The sequence below is a fragment of the Dendrobates tinctorius genome, unplaced genomic scaffold, assembly GCF_039654945.1.
Source record: "Dendrobates tinctorius isolate UK_male_01 unplaced genomic scaffold, ASM3965494v1 ptg000103l, whole genome shotgun sequence".
NCBI classification, from domain to species: domain Eukaryota; kingdom Metazoa; phylum Chordata; class Amphibia; order Anura; family Dendrobatidae; genus Dendrobates; species Dendrobates tinctorius.
The window spans coordinates 43,370,523-43,395,836 of record NW_027361771.1 but is presented as its reverse complement, the minus strand read 5'-3'; the positions used below and the strand labels follow the sequence as shown (position 1 = coordinate 43,395,836).

Sequence of the window (25,314 nt, the reverse complement as noted above, 5' to 3'; positions counted from 1 at the left end):
ATGTGACTGCTCACGTGGTCATGACATCATCAAAGGTCCTTCGCTCAGCAAAATGTCATAGCTAGTAACGGAACCTGAGAACACCCCGCCCACTGTACGGACGCCTTGGCGAATGTCCGGTCACATGGTGCGTTGATGTTGCGGTCATGTGACTCTTACGTCATCAAGGTCCTATCACAGGATCCTAAACTGTCCAAACGGGAACAAACGATTGCAGGGCTCCATAGTAACGGGTAAGAGCGGAGCTGGCCCTGAGCAGCGCATACCCATAGGGGGCAGTAGTTCCCATGCGCTGCTCTGTGTATCTGGGTGATTATGGAAAGGCCGCATATCTAGGGGGCTGTTTAGGATGTAGAGCTGGTTCCCTATTCCCAGTGGTGACAGAGCAGTGCATGGAGGGCGCCAGTAACCCTGCTCTCATTGTTCCCCTCAGTGAGAAGATGCCAAGATGCTTTGTTGAGCGGTGCCACAACTATGGGGGAAAGAGACTGAACATTATTCTCCACTCCTTCCCCAACAACCTGGACAAGATCAGAACATGGCTGCGGTGCATCGAGCAGAGCGGGCACGTGGTCAGGGACATGGAAGAGCTGGCCGAGCGAATATTCGAGGGGAAGACCAACAACCGCTTCCGGGTGTGCTCCGAGCACTTCACCGAGCAGTCTTACCAGCCCAGCGGATTGAGGAAGACCTTGAGGAAGGATGCGGTTCCTACAATTTTTCGGGACGTCCCACCACAGAAGTGTCCATGGCAAAAGGTTAAACCGGCACTCAAGAGGCCCCAGATGGACCCGTCCGGGGGGCCGCACCGCAGAACGTTCACATCACAGCAGTCTCATCAACAGAGTGTGTTTCGTCCTGTTCCCATGAACCCTTCTGTCCTGGATCATCAGCCATGTGGCCCGGTAGGTTGTGGCCCTTGTGCACAGTGAAGTGGCCTCGTGTATGGACCTCATGGGTCCCAGGAAGGCGCCTTCTGGAGCATCATTCTGCTTCTCAGACAAGTCGCCGTTCTCGCGTTTTTGGAGGATGCCATTGTACCCATGGCTTCTGTATTATTAGGGCTTCTGTAAGAAAAATGGCAAATTAACTTTTTAGGATTTCTTTCTATTTAAAGGGGTTGTTTACTACTTGGGTAAACCATTTTTAAAGGGAATCTGTAATGTTCCCAAATGCTCATTTAGTCTTCATGTACAGGTTACAAAGCTGTAGGAGGAAATTGACTCTTCTGTTGGGAGCCTCCGGCTCTCGACCATACGGCTGTGCCTGGAGTGGCTGTAGTCCTCGCTCACAGCACTGTAAACACTCTTCGGCACTCTCACAACTCGCTATAGACAGATGCGCTAGCTGTCACTCAGAGTGCCGAGACCTGCTTATAGCCACTGGTCGCTGTGTACTGAGAAGTGACTGAAGCCGCCCCTCAATGACTGAAAGCCAGCGGCCCTCAGAAGAAATTAAGATATTTTTATTTTAGCTGTAGCTGCGCTTTCAGTTAGGCGGCCGGTCAGCTTTGTAAGACTATTAATCCTGCAGAGTATACTTACCTGAGTAGGTAATTAAATCAAAACTCTTTGAGCCTTCTAGTATCCTGTGCTTATAGCTTAGCAATGAATCCCCATCTGTCACACAACATGCTCTACTAGCTGAAGAGCCCGGCATTGCCTGGGCATAGTAACCAACTGTGGTTAGTTATAACAAATTATAATGAATATATTGCACATAAAAACCGTGCATCTAATCCTATCCTGTGTGATGCTGACTGCTGAGCCGTGTATCTAATCCTATTCTCTGAGATACTGTCTGCTGAGCTGTGCATCTAATCCTATCCTGTGTGATGCTGACTGCTGAGCCGTGTATCTAATCCTATTCTCTGAGATACTGACTGCTGAGCCGTGTATCTAATCCTATCCTGTGTGATACTGACTGCTGAGCTCTGTATCTAATCCTATCCTGTGTGATATTGCCTGCTGAGCCCTGTATCTAATCCTATCCCGTGTGATACTGACTGCTGAGCTGTGTATCAAATCCTATCCTGTGTGATACTGACTGCTGAGCTGTGTATCAAATCCTATCCTGTGTGATACTGTCTGCTGAGCCGTGTATCTAATCCTATCCTGTGTGATACTGTCTGCTGAGCCGTGTATCAAATCCTATCCTGTGTGATACTGACTGCTGAGCCGTGTATCAAATCCTATCCTGTGTGATATTGCCTGCTGAGCCCTGTATCTAATCCTATCCCGTGTGATACTGACTGCTGAGCTGTGTATCTAATCCTATCTTGTGTGATACTGACTGCTGAGCCATGTGTCTAATCCTATCCTGTGTGATACTGGGCTCCCCCTGCAGTCTGTGTCAGAGGGTGGTCTGTGTTGGTATGGTAATAAATTGTGTTATTTCCAGCTTTACAGAAGGACGATAACACCATAGAAATTATAAGAATAATAGGCCTCAGTTACCACAACTGTCTACAATGAAAACTATTGCTGATAGCAACCAATCACAGCTCATTTTTCATCTTTTAAACAGCTCTGGGACAGCGTGGCGAGTTTTGAGTGGCGACTTTTGTGTTTGGACTTTTATGTGGTGAGGTTGGTGTATGTGTGGTGAAATGTGTGCTGAGGGTGGTATATGTGTTGAAGCACGTGGTAGTGTGTGGCACATTTTGTGTGAGTGTTCATATCCCTGTGTGTGGTGAGTATCCCATGTCAGGGCCCCACCTTAGCAACTGTACGGTATATACTCTTTGGCGCCATCGCTCTCATTCTTTAAGTCCCCCTTGTTCACATCGGGCAGCTGTCAATTTGCCTCCAACACTTTTCCTTTCACTTTTTCCCCATTATGTAGATAGGGGCAAAATTGTTTGGCGAATTGGAATGCGCGGGGTTAAAATTTCGCCTCACAACATGGCCTAGGACGCTCTCGGGGTCCAGACGTGTGACTGTGCCAAATTTTGTGGCTGTAGCTGCGACGGTGCAGATGCCAATCCCGGACATACATACATACATACATACATACACACTGAGCTTTATATATTAGATATACACTATATACAGAGAATGTGGCCAGAAATACCCAAAAGAATAAGAAATTAAAAAAAAAAAACAAATTTATTAAAAATTGAAGAATAAACATTCAATCATAACAAGATTAAAACAAATGCCTTAAATGTGAGGAACGTTATTGCCAGGGGACACCAATTAAACACTTTGATTGTACATAAACCAATTAGCAATGCTTAATAAATCAGTGCAGCTGAAATATCAACAATACCTTATAGTGCCTCCATTATTAGAAAATTATTTACATAGGAGTCAGTAATGGTAACATGTATATTAGGAACATGCAGATATACCCAGGCACCCAATAATAGATGCTAGAATGTCTTGTCACCGCTGCAAACTCTATTGGGCACAGTATCAATCTGCTATACTGCATACCATATAAATAGAAGGGCAATTGCCCAGGGCCAATACCTTCTAAAAGTGTATGGTGTCCATGCCAGCGTTCCTCAACCCCCAACGCGCGTTTATTCCTCACTTCATCAGGGGACGCTCCCTGATTAAGTGAGGATGAAAGCAGTAATACTCACACGGATGTATAAATGTAGCTCAACTCTAACGCTGAGCTGCTGTCAGGGCCGGGGTCACGGTTACAGAGCAGTTACTGAGCCGGCGCCTGCACCATCAAAGTGATTGATTCCCGAGGCGGGGAGGAGTAAAGTTAGTTTCCTCTTGGCAATGAGCCCTAAGTGCGGGCACTGGGCACGATCAGATTGCTATTAACCTGCAGATTAACCCCATATCTGCAGGTTAATTGCGTGTTTTAACGTGACAGGTTCCCTTTAATAATAATTTTGTTGCTATAGCACCAACATATTCTGCAGCACTTTACAATTCCAAGGGTAAGACTTGTGGAATAAATGAAAAAAAGGGACTAGATTCCGAAGAAAAATGTGGGAGAAAAGGAAAGACCCATATAAACCAGTCCATTTTGGCTTGTTAACAAGCACACGTCGATCAGATGCTCACACGGCCTGACAGAAAAGGATAAGATGGTCAGACAGCCTGTACAATAACTATACAACAGGTAAAGGGGACACCAGGTATATGGAAGAGACCGCCCATCTTATAGCACAGATCATGGAGGTCAGAATCTCACAAAGTGAAGCGAGGAGATATATACATAACAGAGACACACCTGAAAAGGAACAGACAAGTGAAACCATTGTGATTACACCTGTCTGGGGGTCCACTGGTGAATCGATGAGGGAAGGTTCAGAAATGTCTGCCATGTATAGACTCGCTGTTTCGTAAGTGCCTGGCGACGCTATGTCGGCTATTTGTAGACGAAGGAGGTGGACTCTAATGCCGCGACATCCCAGAACAACTGGGGGACGGGGTCACATGTGTGCGCATCAGTGCGCCTGCATAGTGAGGCTAAAGGGCAAAAGAGAGCCGAGAAGAGAACAACAGGAAAGCTGGGACATGCGCAGTCATGAAAAAATCAAGATAAGGGAAAGGAGGAAAAGGGAATATAAATAAGAATACAAGAGAAAGGAAATAAAATGTATTACTTGCAAGGCATTCATTGTTTTCAACTTTTGTACCGAAGGTTATCCGTTATATATTCAATATATTTTTTCCTTCTGAGCACTTATTTTTGGTCCCTTTATATTTATATAGTATTAAATTGTAGTGCGCTCACTCCTGCGATCTTCACAGTTGCGCAGAGCTCGAAGTAACACCATTGCCCAGTGTATAACACATATGAAACAGGATAAACTGTGCAGCACTTGTGGCTATAACTAATGGAGGGAAAACCTTTTTTTTTCTACTTTTCTTGTTAGTCCTGTGAGGTAGCGCTGTCATTCACATAGAGGATCACTCGCTTGCAGCCACAAAAACCAGGTCCGGCACGGGTTTTCCATAAAACAATCATAGTCCCTTCGGTTTATTCAGCATCATAAACCGTCAAAGCAACAGGAAAAAACAGCATATAGTCAGCATAGCGTCCTGCGCCAAACGCAACCTGCTGCAGTTTGGTTGCGCTCGGCGCACCGTCAAAAGGACGCATGCGCCGCCAAACGCATACTGCGCACGGCCTGCGCCCCCAGTGATAAAGATAGGGGACGCATGCAGCGTCATGCGCCGGTAGGCGGAGCTACCGGTGGAGGCGCAGCAGGGGGCGGGGCTTAGCAGCGGCCGTGCGCAGGCCGTCGCTGCGCTCAAAAGCGCTAGTGTGAAACTAGCCTTATCCTGTAGTCATACCAGTTATGCACTGTTCAATGCACAGGCTTTCTAGCCACCAAGTTATCTCACCCTGCCAGGGTTTCCTCCTGCTGCTTCACTATGATTCACACGTTCATTCCCTCCAGGGAACTAACAGGCACACGTCGCCATTACTCACAGCCACTTCACAGGCTGTTAGCCAGGAAGCCCCATCTCAGCGGGACCTTCCACACTGGACCAACCGGGTCCCAGCATTCACCACATGTGACCTACCCTGGCCACCTTATATGGTACGTAGCCACGCCCACCTGGTTACATGGCTATGACCTAATCACAGGTTCTTGAACCATTCACAGACACTTTGGAATAGCGTTGTTAAACACACCCCCTGGGTGGATTTGTAGGTAACTGGGACCGCCCGTCTCCCCAGTTACCTGGAGACTTCTCCCTGACACATTGACACAACACGTCAGCAATATCACTGCTGATCCACACACACATCAGTCTCCATCTCAGGGCCACCCACCTTGAAATACATAACGGTCCTTCAGGATTCTGCCACTCATCCTCTCTCTTGGGACATCCACACAGCGCCCCCTAGCAGACACGGGTCATTACACCACAGTCCCCTTAGTGGACTTGACCTGCGATCATCCAAACTCTTGTGCTATATACATCAATACCAGAGTATTGCCATATATAGTAAAAATCATGGTCTCCTATGAACACAAGCCAGAATCTGGCATTTGCAGGAAAACTGTCATGACAGACACTGGGGTCTTCAAGCAGACCGCCAGCTGCCATGGTAATACATCCGTGCCCTGTAATTGTGTCATGGGGGTGCCGATTGCCACATGAAATGACACATGCCCTGTCAACATGCTGTAAATGCCCCTGTCAGAGATTGACAGCGGCATTTAACAGATTAACAGCCGCAGTTGGAGCTCTCCTTCACACTTGTCTGTTTGAGGCATATGATGGCTGAGTATCACAGCCATCAATCATCTGCTGGGAAAGATGCGAGCTCAGGAATAGAGATGAGCGAACCACTGGATGTATGGGTTCGACGAACAGTTAAAAAAGGGTTCAGTTCAGGTACCAGAAAAGTACCAGAACCCCATTATCTTGAATGGGGGGCCAGAACATCCAGTGTTTCCCACGCTGTCATGTGCATTGCAGAGTGGCAAACACTGCTTCTTATCGGCGGTAAAATCATTACCGCCTGTCAGAGTAGCGGTTCCCAAGCTGTCAAATGACAGCGTGAGCCCGCAGGTGTAATTAGTGGTAAAAAATTTACCTTCGGGTACTGGCGGCGGCTTATGTGACTAATAACTAATAACCGAGAGCAGGAGTGGCTGATTGGAGTATTCATCACTCTGTGGTCTAAATAATAATAAAAAAAACACAGTGTAGGTTCCCCTTTATTTTTGATAACCGTCCCAGCAAAACTGACAGCTGTGGGTTGCAACCCTCAGCTGTCTGTATTAGCATGGCTGGTTATAAAGAATAGAGGGGCGACCCTGCTATTTTTTAAAATTATTTCAATAAATAATTTACAAAAACGGTGTGGGGTCCCCCCCATTTTTGACAACCAGCCAAGCTAAAGCAGACATCTAGGGGCTGGTATTCTCAGGCTGGTGAAGGGCTATGGATTTTGGGACCCCCCCAGCCTAAAAATAGTAGCCAGCTACTGTCCAGAAATAGCGCATTTATTAACTGCACCAATTCTGGCGCTTTGTCCGACTCTTCCCGCTTGCCCTGTAGCGGTGGAAAGTGGGGTGGTATTTGTGAGGTTGATGTCACCTTTGTATTGTCTGGTGACATCAAGCCCACGGATTAGTAATGGAGAAGCATCTAGAAGACACCTATCCATTACTAATCTTATAGTTGTATGCAGGGGTGGGATTCAGCCGGCTCTCCCCGGTTCGGTGGAACCGCTTGTTAAAAATGCAGCCGGTTCCCCGAACCGGGGAGATTCAGAGCTGCGATCTGGTACTTTGATCGGCCATGCCCTCTGCACTGTGACGCGGCCGGCAGCAGACACAGCCGCCCACCTCACAGTGTATCGGGCCGGAAGCTGGGCACGGCCGTCACCTTGACAGCTGCGCAGCTCCCTCACTACTTCCGGGTCAGGTGTCAGGCCTGCATGATGACATCATCGCGCAGATGCCGACATGTACCTGGACACGACTGTGAGGTAAGTATGGGAAACTTTTTTTTTTTTTTTAAATGAATTCAGTGGGTGAGGGGGTTGCACATGATGGAGGGGGGTGAATGGGGCAGCTGTACATGATGGAGAGGGATGCGGGGGCTGAGCCTGTACATGATGGAGGGGGGGTGAATGGGGCTGCATAAGATGGAGGGGGGTGTGGGGGCTGTACATGATGGAGGGGGGTTTATGGGGCTGTACATGATGGATAGGGGTGCGGGGGCAGAGGCTGTACATGATGGAGGGGGGTGTGGGGGCTGTACATGATGGAGGGGGGTGAATGGAGCTGCCTGTACATGATGGAGGGAGGTGAATGGGGCTGTACATGATGGAGGGGGGTGAATGGGGCTGTACATGATGGAGGGGGGTGCGGGGGCTGTACATGATGGAGGGGGGTGCGGGGGCTGTACATGATGGAGGGGGGGTACGGGGGCTGTACATGATGGAGGGGGGTGCGGGGGCTGTACATGATGGAGGGGGGTGAATGGGGCTGTACATGATGGAGGGGGTGAATGGGGCTGTACATGATAGAGGGGGGTGCGGGGGCTGCACATGATGAAGGAGGGTGAATGGGGCTGCACATGAAGGAGGGGAGTGTGGGGGCTGTACAAGATGGGGGGGTGAATGGGGCTGCACATGATGGAGGGGGGTGAATGGGGCTGCACATGATGGAGGGGGGTGAATGGGGCTGCACATGATGGAGGGGGGTGAATGGGGCTGCACATGATGGAGGGGGGTGAATGGAGCTGCACATGATGGAGGGGGGTGAATGGGGCTGCACATGATGGAGGGGGGTGAATGTGGCTCCACTTGATGGAGTTGGGGGGTAAGGGAGACTGCACATGATGAAGTGGGGGGGCAAGGGGTCTGCACATGATGAAATGGAAGGGGGATAGGGGGCTGCAAATGATGAAGGGGCACTGCAGATGAAGTGAGGGGTGATAGGGGACTGCAATGGATGAAGTAAGGGGACTTCAAATTAAAGTGGGACTGCAAATGATGATGTGGGGGAGAGGACGGGGGACTGCAAATGATGAGTTCAGTGTGAGTGACAGGGTACAGCAATTTAATTGAAGGTGGGGGGTGAGGAGAGCAAATGATGAATTGAAGATGGGGGGTGAGGAGAGCAAATGATCTATCTGGAGAACAAATAAAGAATTTTGAGTGTGGGGAGTAAGGGATGTATTGAATGTGGGGTAGAGCAGTTGATAATTAATAGATGGTGGGAGAGAAAGACGTGACAATGAATTGTGGCGGGAGGGGCATGTAAATATAATGAATCGGGGTTAGGGTTAGAGCGGGAGGTACATAGTAAGGGGCGTTGAGGTTGAAGTACCTGGTAATGAATTGGGGGAAAGAGTACAGGTGCTAATTAATTTATATATTAGATGGGGAAAGTGGCATGCATTTATAGTTAGTGGGTGCACAGTGGTGGATTATAATTTATATTTGGAATAGTGGGTTGCATAATAACCAATTATGTATTAATGCACGTCTATATTCAGATGTGTAGTGTAGAAGTAAGGGAAAAAGTGGGGAATGTGCTCTGGAAGATGTGCTCTAGGTAACTGTGTTATTTCATGCAGAGACGAGTCCTGGCTGGAAGAGGTGATGGCGGTCTGTGCTGGATGAAAAAGAAAAGCAAAGATGAAGGGCTTCAGCTAGAGACGACACTGGTGAGTAAGGGTGTTACCTGTACACTGACAGTAAATACAGAGTTCCTGTATACAATTGCACTTAGTATTGTGGTTTTAATTAATGATCAGTATTGTATTCAGTCACTATGTGGTGGTATCAGGTAATATGTGGTCTGGTCATGGTGTGGCGCTATTTGTTCCTTGTATTATTCAGTCACTATGCGGTGGTAATATGTGGTCTGGCCATGGTGTGGCGTTATTTGTTCCTTGTATGTGGTATTATTCGGTCACTATGTGGTGGTAATATGTGGTCTGGTCATGGTGTGACGATATTTGTCCCTTGTATGTGGTTGTTTAAAAAAAATGTAAATGTATGTGACTCATTCCCTTAAAGAAAAAATACATAAATATATATTTATTTTTAATAGGAGTAGAGTAGGGCCTGGCCGAAAGAGTCTACCGTGTCGTGGTATCAGCTTAAAAATTATTTTGGCCAGAAGAAAAGCTGCTGGTTATATGTGTGATCTGGTGTTTGATGGTAACTGTTAATATCAGAATGTAGTGCACAGCCTGGCCAGCCGGTCAGTCAAGCGAGACAGCTGCATAGAAATATATGCAGCTGTCACACTCGGGTCAGGAGAGCCGCTGGCCAGAATCTGCACTGTTCTGATCTCATTCCAATTTATTTTTTTTCAACTGCTTGACTGCTCCCCTACTTGTATATGTTTGAGGAAAAGATGTGTGTAAATGGGTGTGGCTTAAAAATGGTTGTGGCTTAAAAGTGGGTGTGGTTTTCCTACAAATAAACACAGAACCTGTTGTTAAAAATTTTAATCCAACCCCTGGTTGTATGGTAAATAAACACACGGCCAGAATAAAGTCTTTTATTTGAAATAAAAACACAACACACTTTTCCATTTTTATTTAAAAATAACGAAAACAATTAAACTCACCTAACACCAATTTGACTAAAGCCCTCGCCCCCACCGTTTTTTCTTTAAATTATTTATTTAAATAAAAACGGTGTGGGAGCCCCTATATTTTGATAACCAGCTTTGCTAAAGCTGACAGCTGAGGGTTGCAGCCCGCAGCTGGCAGATTTGCCTGTCTTGTTATCAAAAATACAGAGGAACCCAAGTCATTTTTGTTAATTATTTAGAGCGCAGGCATCGGCGGATGAATACTCCCATCAGCCGCTGCCTGCTTGCTGTTATTAGCGGCAGCAGGCGTAGACTGATGGGAGCAGTAGACCCATCAGCTGGCACCAATGACTGGAGTCAAATCAACGTATGTCCTACCAATACAAAGGGCACTTCACAATAGTAATACCACTAATCCTATAACAATATATACAGGAAGACGAAGAGGTCCCAAATTATAGAAAGCTATTTTTATTGTAACCTAATAAAAAAGCCAAAATGCCATGGGGGACACCACAAAACACCCAAAGAAATAAGTAAAGAAGAGGGAGTAAATAACTGTAAACACCATCAACAATGAAATGTAAGGCTAACATGAAGTGCTATACTATATATCTGCATAATACCCCTCAATAGGCATGAATATTATAATTTATAAATATCAATATGTTAGCCAAAAAGCCCTCCAACAATAAAGAATCCTATGTGGACAATAATACAATCAGTGGAGTGTACCATCCTGAATAAAATTACATAAATATGCCTCCGAGCAAAGTAACTCATAAAGGCAGAGAAGTTAAATTAATAATGCATATACACTCACTGGCCACTTTATTAGGTACACCTGTCCAACTGTGTGTTAAGACTTAATTTCTAATCAGCCAATCACATGGCGGCAACTCAGTGCATTTAGGCATGTAGACATGGTCAAGACAATCTCCTGCAGTTCAAACCGAGCATCAGTATGGGGAAGAAAGGTGATTTGAGTGCCTTTGAACGTGGCATGATTGTTGGTGCCAGAAGGGCTGGTCTGAGTATTTCAGAAACTGCTGATCTACTGGGATTTTCACACACAACCATCTCTAGGGTTTACAGAGAATGGTCCGAAAAAGAAAAAAAATCCAGTGAGCGGCAGTTCTGTGGCCGGAAATGCCTTGTTGATGCCAGAGGTCAGAGGAGAATGGGCAGACTGGTTCGAGCTGATAGAAAGGCAACAGTGACTCAAATTGCCACCCGTTACAACCAAGGTAGGCAGAAGAGCATCTCTGAACGCACAGTGCATCGAACTTTGAGGCAGATGGGCTACAGCAGCAGAAGACCACACTGGGTACCACTCCTCTCAGCTAAGAACAGGAAACTGAGGCTACAATTTGCACAAGCTCATCGAAATTGGACAGTAGAAGATTGGAAAAACGTTGCCTGGTCTGATGAGTCTCGATTTCTGCTGCGACATTCGGATGGTAGGGTCAGAATTTGGAGTAAACAACATGAAAGCATGGATCCATCCAGCCTTGTATCAACGGTTCAGGCTGGTGGTGGTGGTGTCATGGTGTGGGGAATTTTTTCTTGGCACTCTTTGGGCCCCTTGGTACCAATTGAGCATCGTTGCAACGCCACAGCCTACCTGAGTATTGTTGCTGACCATGTCCATCCCTTTATGACCACAATGTACCCAACATCTGATGGCTACTTTCAGCAGGATAATGCGCCATGTCATAAAGCTCGAATCATCTCAGATTGGTTTCTTGAACATTACAATGAGTTCACTGTACTCAAATGGCCTCCTCAGTCACCAGATCTCAATCCAATAGAGCATCTTTGGGATGTGGTGGAACGGGAGATTCGCATCAGGGATGTGCAGCCGACAAATCTGCGCCAACTGTGTGATGCCATCATGTCAATATGGTCCAAAATCTCTGAGGAATGCTTCCAGCACCTTGTTGAATCTCTGCCACGAAGAATTGAGGCAGTTCTGAAGGCAAAAGGGGGTCCAACCCGTTACTAGCATGGTGTACCTAATAAAGTGGCCAGTGAGTGTATATAACCTCTCCTTAATGATAAAATATATCAAATAGAATAGGTGCAAATTACAATAGAACCCACTGATCTCAGCACAAAACGAAGATGCCATATGAAACAAGGATTCATTACCTGAATGACAGTGTTGGTGTACGTGGTGTCCCCTCACCCCGACGCGCGTTTCGCTACCTGCTTCTTCCGGGGGCGTTGAGCAAGGCCATAGCCATCTAGTCAAAGTGAGGCAAAGAGTATGCATATTTACTATCATTCCCAACACCAGAAAATCCTCAGTGCGCACTGTGACGATTCAGAAGTATGTAGTCACATAAACTAACTTGTACATTGGCGATGGCGTGATAACAAGCAATTTGTGGGACGATCCCTTTTTAAGTTTATAGATTTGTTCTTGTTCATGGAACATTTTCAAATATTTCTACTTTCTAATGGCAATATGACATATTTTTATTTTATTTTTCAGAAAACTGAATAGAACATATAGCCACTTTGACTCCTGTCACCATTGTCTTGTAGGTTAACATGGAGACTACCATTAAAACTACTGAGTATTTCCAACATAAAAACAAAGAAACTAAAGAAAGATACAGAATGGACATTCCGCATGTGATCCTAAATCTCACCCTGGAGATCATCTGCCTGCTAACTGGAGAGGTGAGGGCTAGTCCTGCTCTCTCAGAAGCAGGGCTGGGGAGTTGGTAAGCCAAACCTCTGACCCAGACTCCTCAATTTCCATCACTCCCAACTCCGACTCCACAGTACTGGTCACTACTGAGCATGTACATAAAGTGCAGCACAGATTCATCTCAACTAAAAGCCGAGATCCTTAGATCAGGAACAGAACAAACATAGGACATTCAGACTGCATTGTACTACTGTACCCAATTTATTACCGTATTTTTCAGACTATGAGATGCACCAAACCATAAGACGCAAAAAAAATTAATGTGTCAAATGGGTGTCAGTCTTACAGTCCAAATTCAGCTTACCGGGGGGTAATCAGGAGCACTGGTGGAGCGGGGTCACAGGAGATGTTTTGTGGTCTGGCTATGATCTGACGATCATCCAAGGCTTGTTTGGCAGTGCGGGGGCTCAACCAACATTGTGTGAAAGCCAGGAGCCCCCACACATCCATCCCAGGCTGGTGCTCAGCAGTTTCGTCAACGCTTGGTGTTGCGAGACGAGATCCGTTGCCGAGATCTCAATCTGCATGTGCGCTGCCTCCGGCGGCCATTTTCCCGGAGGCCACTGCATTACAGCAATGGAATTGCAGGGGCTTCGGGCTTTAATAAAATGTTGGCAGAGCCCCCACACCGCCAAACCTGCCACACCAACCTGGGATTGGCGTGAGATCATTGCCCTACAGCGTCGGACCATCTAACACACCCTCTTCTTCCCAGCCCATTGCTGGCAGAATAGCCTGACTCCTGATAAGTACATCTGAACTATAAAACGCACCCCCCATTTTCCCACAAAAAAATTTGAGAAAAAAGTGCATCTTATAGTCTGAAAAATACGGTATTTATTTTAGGAATCTGAGTCGTTCCAATTTATTACCAACTCCACCAAAATGAACACCGACTCCATGACTCTGACTCCACAGCCCTGCTCAGAAGTCATCAGCATATTTAAAAGATAATCTGTCAGGAGGATCAACCCTTCTAATCCATCTATATTGTATGTAGGGCATAGGAAGCTGAATAAAATTATATCTTGTTATCTGTGATCTAATGTCTTATTCCAGAGAAATCCACATTTTTCTTAATATTTTAATGACGTGTTAAGGACTATGGGCGCACTACACAGATCTCCCTGAGAAACTGCATCCAGAATTTATTCTAAATTAAATGAGGAGTTACGATTGTGATGTGTAATGATTTTTTTCTAATCTCCTGATTGCACTGCAGAGCTGTGTTTAATTACAACTAATACAGAACAGCAGAGCTAACACAGTACAGCATAGCTAACAGCACTTTGAGAAGAGAGCTGCAGATGTGTTTGTAATGAGACAAGGTTCAACTCTGCTGTACTGCTTTGCAGTGAGGTCAGTGAGTATTGGTCATTACTTGTGTGAAGAAACCAGAGTATATCTTAATTACCCAGATGACTACTTTATCTGTATATTGGCATGTGGATTTAAGTGTTTCTGGTGGGTCAAGAAGTCAGACTGGCAAACTGATATACTGTTTAAGTCTGTAATAGTGACTTGTACATAGTGTGTGTTTATCTTTGTCTATTGTGTGCTGATATGCTATTTGTGCATTGTATTCTGGAAACAGTTTGACTTCAATAGTTAAGAGGGAAAAGAATGTGAGGGTGGACTGAAGGAAACTGGGTAATTCTAAAAATAGCTTACATGCCTCGGGTATAAAAAGATTCAGAGAGCAGATCTCATCACACAGAGAGCTACCAGCTGGACATTCTGCAAAACACCCAACGGACGAGAGACAGGACTGCAGCCAATTCATCATGTCACCATCACGAGGGACATGGATCTATCATTCTATAGGAAACAACCTAGGAGTTTTCAGCTCCGGTGGAAGGACACAGATCTAATCCAGTGACCATCTCTGAACCATGGGTATGTTTGGAGAAAGCCAGGCTTTGGGACCCGCTGGTCGCCTGGTTCCATGGAGATGGTCGGATAAGCCAGGTGGTGACTTTCGTGACAACTGGCTTTGAACATTGTACAGACTCTATGGACTGTTCTCAGTTATCTCCCTACGCTTGTTGTTATCTCTTCTCTGTGTGTGTATCACAGGTGGAATAGCGACCCTGGAAGCTCTGACATCGTGTCAACTGACTTTGGACCTTGTACGGACTCTATGGACTGTTCTCGGTCATCTCCCTACGCTTGTCGATATCTCTTCTCTGTGTGTGTATCACAGGTGGGGTAGGGACCCTGGGAGCTCTGAGGTAACATCTACCATTTTCCTTGCGAGTTAGCGGAAGGGTGAGACCCTGTAATGTGCACTATCTTGGAGTAATTGCTGGGATTGTTCTGTTTGCTATTGAGTGTTGTGGTTCAATAAAGTATTGCCACACTGTTTTACTGTAACCCTGTGTTGTATATGTAGTGTATTAACCACGGGGAGATATAGCGGGCGTTCAATGTATAGCCCTGGTTCTTGCTAAAGGCAGCCAGGCCAGCGGATGAGAGCACCTACTAACCCCGTTTCTCCACATCTTTGTTAATACTGGTAACACCCCATTAATTTACAATCTGCTCTGGAGGCAGATTCTCAGGGATATCCATGTCCAGCCCATAGATCATAACAGCTCATTTACATATTTAGAAAAGCAAAAATTTCTCTATAATAAGACATCTGATCACAAATATCAAGGTGTTCTTTGATTCATCTTTCTATGACCTACATGACCATATACAGTCATATGTAAAAGTTTAGGCACCCCTATTAATGTTAACCTTTTTTCTTTATAACAATTTTGGTTTTTGCAACAGCTATTTCAGTTTTATATATCTAATAACTGATGGACTCAGTTATATTTCTGGATTCAAATGAGGTTTATTGTACTAACAGAAAATGTGCAATCTGCATTTAAACAAAATTTGACCGGTGCAAAAGTATGGGCACCCTTATCATTTTCTTGATTTGAACACTCCTAACTACTTTTTACTGACTTCCTGAAGCACTAAATTGGTTTTGTAACCTCATTGAGCTTTGAACTTCATAGCCAGGTGTATCAAATCATGAGAAAAGGTATTTAAAGTGGCCACTTGCAAGTAGTTCTCCTATTTGATTCTCCTATGAAGAGTGGCATCATGGGCTCCTCAAAACAACTCTCAAATGATCTGAAAGCAAAGATTATTCAACATTGCTTTTCAGGGGAAGGATACAAAAAGTTGTCTCAGAGATTTAACCTGTCAGTTTCCACTGTGAGGAACATAGTAAGGAAATGGAAGAACACAGGTACAGTTCTTGTTAAGCTCAGAAGTGGCAGGCCAAGAAAAATATCAGAAAGGCAGAGAAGAAGAATGGTGAGAACAGTCAAGGACAATCCACAGACCACCTCCAAAGACCTGCAGCATCATCTTGCTGCAGATGGTGTCACTGTGCATCGGTCAACAATACAGCGCATGCATAACGCCTTTTTGTATGACCAAACAACTCAATCTTTGTTTCATCAGTCCACAGGACCTTCTTCCAAAATGTAACTGGCTTGTCCAAATGTGCTTTTGCATACCTCAGGCGACTCTGCTTGTGGCGTGCTTGCAGAAACGGCTTCTTTCGCATCACTCTCCCATACAGCTTCTCCTTGTGCAAAGTGGCTGTATTGTTGACCGATGCACAGTGACACCATCTGCAGCAAGATGATGCTGCAGGTCTTTGGAGGTGGTCTGTGGATTGTCCTTGACTGTTCTCACCATTCTTCTTCTCTGCCTTTCTGATATTTTTCTTGGCCTGCCACTTCTGGGCTTAACAAGAACTGTACCTGTGTTCTTCCATTTCCTTACTATGTTCCTCACAGTGGAAACTGACAGGTTAAATCTCTGAGACAACTTTTTGTATCCTTCCCCTGAAAAGCTATGTTGAATAATCTTTGTTTTCAGATCATTTGAGAGTTGTTTTGAGGAGCCCATGATGCCACTCTTCATAGGAGAATCAAATAGGAGAACTACTTGCAAGTGGCCACTTTAAATACCTTTTCTCATGATTTGATACACCTTGGCTATGAAGATCAAAGCTCAATGAGGTTACAAAACCAATTTAGTGCTTCAGGAAGTCAGTAAAAAGTAGTTAGGAGTGTTCAAATCAAGAAAATGATAAGGGTGCCCATACTTTTGCACCGGTGAAATTTTGTTTAAATGCAGATTGCACATTTTCTGTTAGTACAATAAACCTCATTTGAATCCAGAAATATAACTGAGTCCATCAGTTATTAGATATATGAAACTGAAATACCTGTTGCAAAAACCAAAATTGTTATAAAGAAAAAAGGATAACATTAATAGGGGTGCCCAAACTTTTACATATGACTGTAGGTGTTTTAGGATGGTTCACCCTACTCACAAATTCCATTTAAATTGTCTTTATTGGTATTAAAAACCTGAATTATGTTGTATGAACGATGGCAGATTCTGTGCATTGTGATATTTAGCTTTTTTTCTTGAAGGACTATATTGTTGTGAAGAAGACTTCTAGTCATAGTAAAGGATGTAGCAGAATCCAGGGCCCCATCATAGAGCCTCCACCTGACTCCTTAGTATCTGTGAAGAACAATGAGCAGAAGATCCTGGACCTCGCCAACAAGATCATTGAGCTTCTGACTGGAGAGGTGAGCTCTGCTGGACACATTTTACAAAGTATTACATTTAATTCAGCATTAAGGGTAGAGATTTCCTGCACTCTGCAGACTAAGTGCCATATGAACATTACAGATTTTCTCAGTAGGACTTTCCATTGGTATTCACCATTTCTCTTTGCAGAAGTGCGACTATACAGAAGATCATCATAACGATATCATGATAGAGAGCCACCAGGCCCTTTCATCTCTTGGTAAGATACTTTTTCTATTTCTTTGATTTTTAAAGGTTTTTCTCGTTCCACCATGACGGCACCACGGAGAGAGGGATCCGCCCTCAGGGACAGGAAACCTACAGATGAAAAAGGCGGTACCTCTCTCCCACATCAGTTGGTTTCCTGTCCCTGACGGGGAACCTACAAACCTACAGCATGTACCTGCAGTCGACGTGGGATGCCGGGGACCGAGCCAGTCCGGTGACAGGCAGCGGGGCTCCCTGCCTCGGCTGGGTCGAGGCCTTGCACAGGCTCCCCTCGTAGCACCACCACCGAGGTCGGCGGGCCTTGAGGGTGAGTGGGGGAGAGGCAGCGAAGATCCGTGGACGAAGCCTGCTGATCCCAGAAGAAAAGGAAAAAAAAAAGGGGGGTTGCTGTCTCCTTTAAAAGAGTGACGGCGGTCACTCAAGGAGAGCCCCCCGCCGAGCGCCAGACCCAGAGCGGCCTGCGGAGGATGGCGGCGGCCACCGGGACCGCAAAAGGTACAGGGCTCGGGGCAGAACCTGGAAGCGGCCCGGAGGGGGTGGCGGCGGCGGCCACCAGGAGCCGCAAGGTATATGCCCGCAGGGCTTGCAGCGATGGGGGTGGCGGCGGCCACCGGGAGCCGCAAGGTATATGCCCGCAGGGCTTGCAGCGATGGGGGTGGCGGCAGTCACCGAGGGCTGCTGAACGCCGGTACCAGACGCGCGCGCGAGCAGCAGCTTTCTTAATGAGTAGCGATGCACTGCTGGGAGATCCCGCAGTGCGCAGGCGCGGGCATCACTTCCGGCAAGGGCTCAGACAGCGGGGAGGAGGCGCCAAATTTAAAAAAAAAAAAAAAGTATATATTAAAGCCCCACTAAAAGAGGAGAGGCGATCACTATGAGTGGAAAGCCTCAGAAGGAGAAGGAGACGCGGCAGCGATCCCCGAAGCAGGGGCTGCAGCCACGAGAACAACGCCAGCGCGACTCCTCGCAGCAGCGGTCATACAGGATCGCGGTGCAGCCAAAGCTCCACCATGGCAGCACAGCCAGAAGTGGATTCAGCGGTGGAAATAATCCCTACGCCCGAGATGGTACCTCTCATTCCACAAGGGGGTGAGTGATCTCCGTGGAAGCCACTTGCTAATGTGCGATTATTAATTTTTTCTTCTCAGGGGCGCAAACGCACAGCAAAATCCAAGCACGTGGTATGTGCTATATGCACGGAGGAGCTGGCCCCTACATGGCAGAAAAAGCTCTGCGCAGCATGTATAGAGCAGACTATGCAGGAGGAATCTCCAAGGTTTGCTTCAGACCTCAAAACATTGATAAGGACCCAGGTAGAGGACGCCCTCAAGGGCATTAGAACCACTAAGAAAAAACGTAGATCCAGGCATAGATCTCCAGAGTCCAGTGTTAGTGAATCAGGGAGTGAATCATCTAACTCGAGTTATTCATCATCCTCCCAGTCATCATCATCATCCTCAGAAGGGGGACGCAGCTGCTTCCCTATTGAGGAGACGGACGCACTGGTAAAAGCCGTAAGGACAACTATGGGGCTGGTAGATGAACGCCCTAAAAAAACGGCGGAAGAGTTAATGTTCAGCGGACTGGAACAAAAAAAACTGAGTTTTCCCGGTGAATGAAAAAATCCACCCTCTAATCAAACGAGAATGGAAAAAACCAGACAAGAAAGCCCTCCTAACACCCAAGAGGATGAATACCCTTTTGATGATTCGGCCTGCTCCCTATGGAGTAAAGCACCTAAACTGGATGTGGCGGTTGCAAAGGCTTCTAAAAAATTTGCACTGCCTTTCGAAGATATGGGTACCCTGAAGGACCAAATGGATAAAAAGGCAGAAAACTTTTTGAAAAACGCTTGGGAAGCAGCAGGAGGGGGACTAAAGCCAGCCATAGCAGCCACATGCACGGCACGTGCCTTAATGGTTTGGTTAGACCACCTAGATTCCCAAATAAAAGAAAAAGTCCCAAGGGAAACAATACAAAGGTCAGTTTCCGTAATGAAGAGAACAGCAGCTTTCCTGGCAGATGCGTCAGTAGACTCAACTAGGTTAGCGGCCAGAGCAGCCTCCTTCTCAAATGCCGCGAGACGCGCCTTATGGCTAAAATGCTGGCCGGGGGATCTGCAGACTAAAACCAAATTGTGTGCAATCCCATGTGAGGGAGAGTTCTTATTTGGCCCAACGTTAGACGACATCTTGGAGAAGGCAGGGGACAAGAAAAAATCCTTTCCCGGTTTCCCTAATCAGGCATACAAACGGCCTTTTCGGAACAGGAGATTTATGCGGAGAAGACCCCCAAAAGGGAACAGAGAAGGTTGGGAGGATAAAAGAAATAAGAACAAAGGCTTTATGTTCAACAAGCCCCCCGATAACAAAAAGCCACAATGAAGGTGCTCCCCGGGTCGGGGGAAGATTGTCCTACTTCTTCCAGACCTGGGAAAAAATATCCGCGAGCACGTGGATTCTGAACATAATAAAAGAAGGACTGAGACTAAAATTCAATACCCTCCCCAACCATTTTTTTGTGATAACGCCCCAAAGGACATCACACGAGTAGCTGGCTCTGCAACAAGAGGTCGTGAACCTAAGGGAAAAGTGGGAACTACAAGAAGTCCCCTACCAGGACAGGGGCAAAGGCTTCTACTCCCCTCTCTTTCTCTGCAGAAAGCCAGGCGGAACATACAGGGCCATAATAAATCTAAAGAGACTGAACAAGTTCCTGGAATTTCAGCGTTTCAAGATGGAAACAATAAAATCTTGTGTAAAATTGCTTCCCCCCCATCATGCTTCATGGCTGTATTAGACGTGAGAGACGCATACTACCATGTACCTATTCACAGAGACCACAGGAAATACCTCAGGGTGGCGGTGACAATCCAGGGGGAGATAAAACATTATCAGTTCAGAGCTCTCCCCTTCGGGCTAGCTATTGCCCCAAGAGTATTTACGAAGATAATGTCGGAAGTAATGGCCCACATAAGAGAGCGAAACATCCTGATAGTCCCATACCTGGACGATCTCTTAGTAGTAGGCGTCACCTTTCACCACTGCAAACAACAGTTGGACATGGTCATGGGATCTCTAGTGAATCTAGGATGGATGCTAAATTTGCCCAAATCCGGACTCCTACCAAGTCAGGTACAGGAATACTTGGGAATAATACTGGACTCAACCGAACAAAAATGTTATCTTCCACAGGCGTAGATTCAAAAGATGACACAGATGGTGTCACAAGTGATAGCTTCCCCAGTAACTACCCTGAGAAAGGCAATGTCTCTATTGGGGTCAATGACAGCCTGCATACCAGCAGTACAGTGGGCACAAAGCCACACGCGAGTCTTACAGTGGGAAATATTAGACGCAGACGTTTCCCTACACAGGAATTTAGACAGGAGGTTAAACATCTCACCAAACACAATACACTCCTTAGCGTGGTGGACAGACCCAGCCAATCTAACCAAGGGGGTCCCTTGGGCGTTACCAACGACAAAAATCTTAACTACAGATGCAAGCCCCTGTGGGTGGGGTGCACATCTAGACAGCCAGGTAGCGCAAGGGCCCTGGGCTCAAAAAAGAGAGTCAGTTTCCTCAAACATGAAGGAGCTACTGGCAGTGAAACTAGCTCTCGTTCATTTTCTAGACTCACTTCGCTCCCAACACACAAGGGTCTTCTCAGACAACCGGGTAGTGGTAGCATATCTAAACCACCAGGGGGGCACCAGGTCTCGAGCACTGATGGAAGTAACAAAGACCATCTTTCACCTAGCGGAACACAATCTGGAATCCCTGACAGCCCTCCACATAAAAGGGTCGGAAAACCGAACAGCAGACTTCTTGAGCAGAACACGCCTAAAGCAGGGGGAGTGGGAACTAAGCCAGTCAGTCTTCAACCAGATTGTGAACCTCTGGGGCCGACCAGAGATAGACTTATTTGCAAACAGTCAGAACCGGAAATTGGAAGCCTTCTGCTCAATAGATCCCCGGGGGGGGGGCCAGTAGCTCTAGATGCCTTCACGATTCCCTGGGATTATCATCTGGCTTACGCTTTCCCTCCAATATCTCTTATTCCCTTAGTACTGAGGAAAATACGGGGAGACAAAGCGATGGTAGTAGTAATAGCACCCTTCTGACTCCGGAGAATATGGTTCCCCTGGCTGAGAAGAATGTCCGTAACAGACCCCTGGGTTCTGCCAGAATCTCCAGACCTGCTATCCCAGGGACCAGTGTATCACCCACACTTAAAAAACCTACACATGACAGCTTGGCTTTTGAGAGGGAACTCCTAAGCAATAGGGGCTTCTCATCAAACTTGGTAACGACGTTACTGCAAAGTAGAAAACCAGTAACCACTATGGCATATGGGAAAGTATGGAAAAAATTCATATCAATATCAGATTCTGACCCAACGGGGAGATCCCAATAGGGAAAATTCTGGAATTCCTACAGAAGGGATTGGAAAAGGGACTAGCTACAAGTACCCTGAAAGTACAGGTGGCGGTCTTAGGGGCTTTGTATAATCATGACTTAGCCAGGAATCGGTGGGTTAGGAGGTTCATGAGGGCCGCAAGTAGATCTAGGCCGATCCCCCTACGTACCACCCCCCCTTGGGATCTAAACCTAGTATTGAACGCACTAACCAGATCTCCCTACGAACCCCTGGCGGAGGCTCCCTTAAAAATATTATCCCTTAAGATCTGCCTCCTCGTAGCCTTAACTTCCGCCCGCCGCATTAGTGATATACAAGCTTTGTCTGCCTACTCACCCTTCACGCAAGTTCTGGATGATAGGGTAGTTCTTAGAACCGACCCAGCATATCTCCTCAAGGTATCCTCACAGTTTCATAGGACCCAGGAAATCTCCCTACCCTCCTTCTGTCCCAATCCCAAAAACAAAACAGAGGAGGTATGGCACACTTTAGATGTAAAAAGATGCCTGGTCCAGTATTTAACAACCACAAGGGAGCTTAGGAAGGATAGGGCTCTGTTTGTCTGTTTTCAGGGTCCTCGAAAGGGTCAAAAAGCATCAAAGGCCACACTGGCGAGGTGGATAAGAGAGGCCATCACCCTATCCTACTCCTCCTGTGGGGCGGCCATCCCGGAGGACGTAAGGTCCCATTCAACCAGGGCACTGGCATCATCTTGGGCGGAGAAAGCCGGCGCTTCAATAGAACAGATATGTAGAGCTGCCACTTGGTCTTCCCCCTCTAAGTTTTTCAAACATTACCGTCTAGACTTGACCTCCTCTTCAGATCTCACCTTTGGGAAAAGGGTTCTGGAAGCGGTGGTCCCTCCCTAGATGTACAATCTTTGTAATTCTCTCCGTGGTGCCGTCATGGGGGAAAGAGAAAATCGTAGTTACTTACCGATAACGGTATTTCTCTGATCCCATGATGGCACCCGTACATCCCCTCCCCTTCACACACACAGGTGTGCACATTATAGTGAGTTAGTTAGCTTTAGTACTTAACCACACGGTGCCTCTATTAAGCTTAAGTTGAGTAATTTGATTAATTTTGGATTTTTTATAACCATTTGAGTTGCAGCAGAAAGTTCTGTGTAATGCTCTGTAAACCAACTGATGTGGGAGAGAGGTACCGCCTTTTTCATCTGTAGGTTTCCTGTCCCTGAGGGCGGATCCCTCTCTCCGTGGTGCCGTCATGGGATCAGAGAAATACCGTTATCGGTAAGTAACTACGATTTTTTTTTTTTTTTTAGAAAAGTGTATTTTGAAAATACATTATAAGTATATACAATATATACTACATCATTAAAGTTTTGTCTTCTTTTCAGGTAATATGGTTAATGGCCTGAGTAACCAGACATCTGCCCATATCATAGCGGAGTCGTCGTCATGTGAAGAAAAGGAGGACGTTCATACCACAGATCATAAACAACAGCACCTGTTTAGTAATATTAAGGCTGAATCAGTCACATGTGATAGAAAGAACATCACAGACTCCAATACTTATAAATCCATAGCTGAAATTCAGCACTACTCATCTACTCCTATCAAGGAGGAACCCTTTCCATCTGATGATGGAAGCTTCACCGACCCTGAGATCTATGCAACCACCGATCACGCACCACAACATGCCTCTCATCATATTAAGGATGAAAAAGGCTCAAGTGAAAGTGCAGACCCTGACACCTCTACATCCATAACTCCCACACATCAGTATTCATCTATTAAGGAGGAAACTGTCACAGATCGGGGAGGAAACCTCACAGACGTGTATATACCCTCAGATCATATACATTCTCCTACTAGTATAGAGGAGGCAGGCTCGTGTGATGGAGGAAGCATCACAAACCCCACAGATCTTGCACCACAGCATCCATCTAATGTTCTGGATGGGCCAGAGTTGTGTGATGAAGGAAGGGCCATAAATACCGACAAGTATACAGAAGCGCAGTCCTCATCGACTCATACAGAGATTGAAAATGAAGATGTGCAAAATAACTATTCCTTGTTTGACAAAGGCAACTTAGACACAGATATATATGCTCTTATAAAACACGCACAGGCAAAATATACCTTTATTCGCATTGAAGATGGTTCGAGTTCAGAGGAGGACTACCCAAAAGACCATACACGTACGCCAGCAGATCATTGTCAACAACGTCCACCTACTGATGCTGAGGAAACCGTCCCACAGACTTTTCAGTGTCCCGACTGTTCTGAATGCTTTACTCGCAAATCGGGGCTTATTAATCACCGGCGAAATCACAGGCAAGAAAAATTGACTTGTTCCAAGTGTGGTAAAGTCTTCTCCAAAAGATCCAGCCTACAAAACCACCTCACCCTACACACTGGAGAGAAACCATATGCTTGTCCCATCTGTGGAAAGTGCTTTGCTCGAAAAAGTAATCTGATCTCGCACGAAACGATTCACTCTGGGAAGGCATCTTTCATTTGTGCAGAGTGTGGGAGGTATTTTGTCTGTAAAGTCCATCTAACAAAACATCAGATCATCCATGAGAAATAATCTTCCTTCCCAGATGTTTAGATCTTATATCTCAAGTTCTTCCATGGTAGATGTCATTTTGGTGACAGTGACCCAAGATAGACTGCAGCATGACTATTTTCCAATTATGTACTTATACTAGATTTGTATGAATTTCTCCATTTCATTTCTTTATCATCATCAAGGGCTTTTTTTTCCTGTTATGTAACCGAAATTTTTTAATGCTCAAATTAAACTTGCCACTTTAGTATTGTAGGCCTAGAAAAGTTGGGGAATTTTCTTGCCATGCAAGTAACTTTTCCACCCACTATCTTACTTTGTTTTAGAATCTACTTTTTCAGATTGAAAAGATTCATGTCTTTATTAAAGACCATTAATAATCGTATCGTATATAAATGTCTTGGTGCTTTGTATGTCTGGCATATAATCTGTACACCGGATTGTTCTCATCACTGAACTGACCACATCAAAGACTTGGACTTCCTGAATGCATGTGGAACCCTACGAAGGAGCAAAATAACGTATCAACTTCTCTTCATCCAAAGACTAATGGATCTCATATTAGTTGTTGTAACCACAAAAGTTTGTCTTTTTCAGGAACAAAATAATAATGCATAAAGCACTGAGGTCTGACAGTGTTAACCCTAAAAACTCTACATTTTGCCGTTGTATGTTGTATGTTGAAGTCCTCCTGTATAGATCACAAGCTGTTCACTGAAGCCATAATTCTCGGAGTCTCGTGCTCTTAATAATTTATCTGATTTGACCTATATAAATAAAGCGTCTTGTTCTGAGTGGA

At 45.8% G+C, this 25,314-nt stretch overlaps 1 protein-coding gene across 3 annotated transcripts; it reads left to right on the top strand.

The window, feature by feature from the left end:
- On the top strand, positions 1-25,314 carry LOC141100101 (uncharacterized). 3 transcript variants are annotated; one of them, XM_073588325.1, is made up of 7 exons: positions 1-127; positions 434-905; positions 9,024-9,113; positions 12,545-12,682; positions 17,165-17,326; positions 17,478-17,547; positions 23,341-25,314. In XM_073588325.1, the coding sequence occupies exons 2-7, from the start codon at positions 441-443 to the stop codon at positions 24,534-24,536; spliced, it is 2,121 nt and encodes a 706-aa protein (XP_073444426.1). In that variant the 5' UTR covers positions 1-127; positions 434-440; the 3' UTR covers positions 24,537-25,314. The 3 variants fall into 3 exon arrangements, with proteins under 3 accessions (XP_073444426.1, XP_073444424.1, XP_073444425.1); XM_073588323.1 differs by having other exon boundaries at positions 77-233; XM_073588324.1 differs by lacking the exon at positions 9,024-9,113 and having other exon boundaries at positions 77-233.

Bases quoted from the DNA above. Each gene is read 5' to 3' on its own strand.
- LOC141100101 (XM_073588323.1), top strand. From the start codon at position 136: ATGTTGCGGTCATGTGACTCTTACGTCATCAAGGTCCTATCACAGGAT. The intron at 234-433 runs GTAAGAGCGGAG...TGTTCCCCTCAG, and splicing joins GCAGGGCTCCATAGTAACGG to TGAGAAGATGCCAAGATGCT. The intron at 9,114-12,544 runs GTGAGTAAGGGT...ATTGTCTTGTAG, and splicing joins TTCAGCTAGAGACGACACTG to GTTAACATGGAGACTACCAT.